Source organism: Vicia villosa, linkage group LG2, assembly GCF_029867415.1.
Source record: "Vicia villosa cultivar HV-30 ecotype Madison, WI linkage group LG2, Vvil1.0, whole genome shotgun sequence".
NCBI lineage: Eukaryota > Viridiplantae > Streptophyta > Magnoliopsida > Fabales > Fabaceae > Vicia > Vicia villosa.
In genome coordinates, this window is record NC_081181.1 from 151136921 (window position 1) to 151141968 (window position 5048).

Sequence of the window (5048 nt, forward strand, 5' to 3'; positions counted from 1 at the left end):
GAAACTTTCTTATCAGAGTGTTTCTGACAGCTGTTCATTGGTGCTTTAGATGTTTCAGTGCCCATCATTAGAACTTCTTTATAGCGTGTTAACTTTCAGTTTTGCTTACGAGCTTCTCATTTGCATGTTCTTATCCGAACTTTACATCTGACTATTGGCGTTGTTATCTTCTCTGTTTAGTTCAGAACTTCTAACACTTTTTTGCACACTTAGTCAAACGGTTATAATACATAATTGTTTTTCAGAATTATTATGTATTTGTTATCATCAAAACTATGAATTAGATGTAGAACCAAACTATGTTCTAACAAAGCCACCAACTTGTACAATGACCCCACAAAAAAATAGGCTTAAAATCTCCCAAATGAGAAGGGGAATCAATCCTAGGGATCAAAATCAAAAAATATGATGCAAAACTACGGGGTAGCGATGCGAAACGATGAAATTGATCAATGTCAATTCTAAATAGGTTTTAGAATCCTTTCAAGAAGGAAGAATTAAAATCATCCGGACCTGGGCTTTTGTTACCATCATACTAAGACACAACACAATCTAACTATTAGAGATTAAAGGGAGTCGACAAAGCGGAAAACTGTATCATCCATATGAGGTTTATCAACTTTTGGTTCTTTAAAAATTTCGGTAAAATGATTCACTACCTTTTGTCTAATTTTAGACACTCTTTCAATCCAAACCTCTCCAACCTTTAAATCTAGATATTTGAAACAATTGAGAATCTTTAAAATCTAGAACTTTGAAACAATTGAGAATCTTTAACTCTAAGCATAGACAAACATATCTACAATAGCTTTGAATCTAAAATCCATCTCTTCACCAAATAAAGACTTAAGTTCATGCAAAGAATCCACTCTGCTCACCTCCTTTTTGAAGCCATGTATATGAGAATCAAGAGAAGTTTCACTATGTCTAGAAGAATTTTATTCATGTGAAACTTCTATGGTATATGACTGCAGAAACATAATATTCATTTAAAAAAGATCACATCACAATACAAAATTATTAATGTAAAACATAATTACAAGTTGTGATTGTTTGTTTTAAACGTGTGCATGTGGTGACTGATGAGTCAAAATGCTTTTTGTGTACGACTGCAGGCCTGTGGTTGTTGTACAAAAGAGACACAAATGTTGAAAGTTGAAAAGGCAAACCCATTATTATCATTCAAGAAAAAAACCCACCACTTTGTACAGTCAAATACCAAATCGAGTACATAGCTTTTCAAGTATCTTCAACATCTTCAATATCAAATAACTTTATTTTTCCTCTTCCATGTCAAAACACTCAAATAAACACTTCAAGCCTTGTTATACATATACATAACATACATTACACTCAAATCTTTCCAATCAGCAATCAAAAAAATGTAGAAAATCAATAGGAGAAGGAGCAAGCAAACTCTTCCTAGTTAGGGTTGAGATATAATTAATCAGAAGATAATTAGTCTTCTTAATTAATAAATTATCATCTCATAATAATGAAGAAGGAAAAGGAGAAAGTGAATTTGTTGCACTTGTTCCCATAATATTTGATGAGTTTGGTTCTTCAACACTCTCCCAGAAAAGAAAGCTAGAACATTGTTGTTGCTGTTGATTTTCCACCCATTCATTCAGCTCATGTCTCTGCAACTGTAATGACTCCAATGTTAATATCTCTCCTTCCTCATCCATGTTGCAAGACTGCACTTGATCAATTGGAACCATGTTTTCCACATTATTATCTATCAATGGTGGCAGATTATAATTACTACTAGTAGTATCATGAATGGTTGTAAAAGCTGTTGCTGCTGGATGAGGAGGAGGAGGAAGTGCCTGAACTTGATGATGGTTATGATGATGATTCAAGTTCCATGTTTCTGAGCTCAAACTCATGTTATCATGGAAGAACACTTCTGGTCTTATTACATTTGTATGATCTGTTGTTGTTGTTGCTGTTGTTGTGTCAAACATAAATAAAGGACATGTTGAAGAAAACAAGGTTTCTTTTGTTGTTACATTTTCTTGGTTGGTAAAGTAATTCTCCAGTTGATTGGAACTGTAATTGTACTGAGGATGATGATCAATGGTTTGTGGTGTATTAAATGATAAATTAGGAGCAGAAGAAGATGAAGAAGATTTTCTAATTTTCTTCTTGATCCATGAATTCCAATAGTTTTTTATTTCATTGTCTGTTCTACCAGGTAAGTGGCTTGCAATGTGAGCCCATCTGCATTAATGTAAGTAATAATCACTTAAGTATGAATTAAGTTTTCTGCAAGCATAAAAATGAAATCTTAATTTGCAAGCATACTAGAGAAAAACATGGTTAGAATTTGGTAGGCTGAGATATATGCAAACACTAAAAATTGAATAGTAAATTTCAACTGACAAAATTGCCACCTTAACTTCCTCAAAACAATAGCTTTGAGGTTGATTGCTCCTATTCTCATGTTTTGTTTTTATTCAATATTGAGTTAGTATATATTAACAAATCTAAAGTACGGGTCTCAAGCCTTCGCCAACAGGTCAATTCCTGATCAACCCTCGGAGATCAGGTGTAACCTAATATTGATACTTCTTAATCAAATTCTTCCGAATTTCAAGTACGGTGTTGATAATAATATATAAAACTCAACTCAGCCCAACAGTATTTTGGCAGCTTCAACTAGGAAAAGTACAGAACATTGGACAGATATAAAAAGCAAGAAGCTGATCATGATTCAAAAAAATGCTTAATTGGTAAAGGTAGTGTGAATAGTAATGTGATTCAAACCTGTTGCCAACAACTCCATGAAGACTTATAATTAACTTCTCTTCCTCAGGTGTAAATCTTCCTCTTCTAATATCAGGCCTCAAATAATTTATCCATCGCAATCGACAACTCTTACCACATCTTTGAAGCCCTGCAAAATCATAAACAAAAGATGATCAAAAAAAATTTCATTCCCAAAACACAAAGCAAGAATTAATATAAGGATAATAAGAGGGTGCAGTGCAGAGACCAGCTTTTTCTGGAACTTCACTCCAGCATCCATATCCATGAGTAGTAATGTATCTAATGAGTTTCTCATCTTCCTCAGGAGACCAAAGCCCTCTCTTAACCTTCTGTTGATTGCAGCATGAATGATGACCCATTTTTCTTCTTCTTTTTTCTTTACTAAATTGTACCTTGGATCATTCAGCACCCTTATAATATATATATTTATTACCTCAATATCATGAGTGTGTGCAAGTGCAAATTGCAATTGCAATACAATAGTTACCTTACCTCTCTCTTTCTCTCTCTTTTAAAACTACTGAGGGAACTGAAGTCGACATTTACAACCTGCATGTGGGACCTATATCTTCATCTAACCCTAAAGTGACGTTCTATCAACTTTATTCTAGCTATATAGTGTTACCATTTTCTACGTACATGTGTAGTAGTAGTATATTACGTAACAAAAATTGAGCTTCTTCAGTTTTATTACCACAACAAGACCCTACAAAGTGACATAATATACATAACGAGAGGAGATGAAAAAAAGAAAGAATAAAAAAGATGGAGTATTGTTGTTGGTTGTTTCCTGTCTGCAAACTATATATTCAACAACGTCATTATACATCATGAGTGGATATATTTACTAGCTATGTGTGAAAGGGATAGGAAAGATTAATTTTTAATTTATCTACAAATTTAGTAAATTACCGCCTTTTATCTATCTCGCAAAACAGGTATGTGCGTCGAACATGTCTGTTTTGTCTCTATTTTCTTGTAAAGTGAAATAAAGTTTTAAATTTGCATCTTTTAATATATTTGTTTTGTCTCAGCTCATTTTTATTTGAGTTAATATAAAATTTTATTATTTTTAGGCTAAAATCCACCCTATTTTTTCCCGACACGAGCCAAAATTTTAATTACACTTTCAACAATGTCTATGTTTCCCACTAATCAAATTCATTTTTTTATAACTTAAAAATTAGAAAATGTTTGGTGTAGAGTTAATTGGACGCATACACTTTGAATATGCCTTGGAAAATATAAGATATATAAGTATCATTGGAAAACAAAATTACTAATTTGTCATGTGACTTGCAATGTTAAATTTGCCACTAATTTCATTTCAAATTTTATCTTTATTTTATATTGTTGTGAAATTGAAAAGGTTTAAACACAATGTTTGAGAAAAAAAACCGTGACAACTAACTAAGCAACAATGTCTAAGATAAACAGTTTTCATTCCCTTTTTCAACAAACTTAGCTGATGCTTCTTACGTCGATGATTCTCGCGGTGGCAGCCCCGATTTAAGGCTTCTCCATCGGTCGTCTGGGCTAAGATATTTAGGGTTTCCTCATTTCTTCTTCTCTATCTTCGGTTTAAATTTCTGGTTTAAGGATCAGGGACCTTGGTAGAGGAGTTGTTTTGGGGCTTTTGATACTTGTGCCATAGTTTTCGGTATTGGCTCTTGTTCTCTGTTTTTTGGCTGTTGTTCAGCTCTTTTTGTTGGGGTTTTTCTGTGCTGGTGTGGAGTGTTGGAGAGCTGCTTTTTGTTTTCCTGTTTTCTGTTTGGATTTTGTTTCCCAACTTTTGTGTGGATCTGAGCTTTTGTGTGGATTTGTCTGGGGTTTTTTGTGAGAGGGGGTTATGTGGACGGATGCTAGGAAGAAGACGTTTAGGAATTGGTCTGCGTCGTGGGACTCTTTTCCTTTTAAAGCTCTGGATAGGACTGGATTGGGGAAAGTAGTTTCGTTTTACATATCTGAGTTTCCGGATTCAACAAAGGAAAATGACTTGTTCGGTCTGTTCGGTTGCATAGGCAAAGTGATAGAGGTCTCGATAGCTCCTAGGAGGAACAAGGTGGGGAAACGGTTCGGGTTCGCGAGGTTCGTGGATGTAGAGGAACCGCGTGCGTTGGCTATCAGGTTAGACAATGTTCAAATAGGCGGAAGGAAGATTCACGCAAACGTACCAAGGTTTGATAGAAGGACACCGTTAGCAGTAAATGGTGGGGGCGGAAGAAGGGGTTTTATGGGCAATGTGTTGAAGAAAGTTGAGCATTATGGTGAGTCCC

At 34.6% G+C, this 5048-nt stretch overlaps 1 protein-coding gene across 1 annotated transcript; it reads right to left on the reverse strand.

Annotated features, from left to right (window-relative positions):
• Window positions 1–1257: 1257 nt before the first annotated feature.
• Window positions 1258–3244, reverse strand: LOC131652471 (transcription factor MYB26-like). Its single transcript, XM_058922326.1, has 3 exons — window positions 2999–3244; window positions 2770–2899; window positions 1258–2223 (listed from the first exon to the last, which is right to left on the reverse strand). Exons 1-3 carry the CDS (start codon window positions 3129–3131, stop codon window positions 1488–1490), a joined length of 999 nt encoding a protein of 332 aa, XP_058778309.1. The 5' UTR covers window positions 3132–3244; the 3' UTR covers window positions 1258–1487.
• Window positions 3245–5048: the final 1804 nt, after the last annotated feature.

Excerpts from the sequence above, each read along its gene's own strand:
- LOC131652471 (XM_058922326.1), bottom strand. The coding sequence starts at position 3,131 with ATGGGTCATCATTCATGCTGCAATCAACAGAAGGTTAAGAGAGGGCTT. Across the intron at positions 2,900-2,998 it reads TGAAGTTCCAGAAAAAGCTG|GGCTTCAAAGATGTGGTAAG; the intron begins GTCTCTGCACTG and ends ATGATTTTGCAG. Across the intron at positions 2,224-2,769 it reads CATGGAGTTGTTGGCAACAG|ATGGGCTCACATTGCAAGCC; the intron begins GTTTGAATCACA and ends ACATTAATGCAG.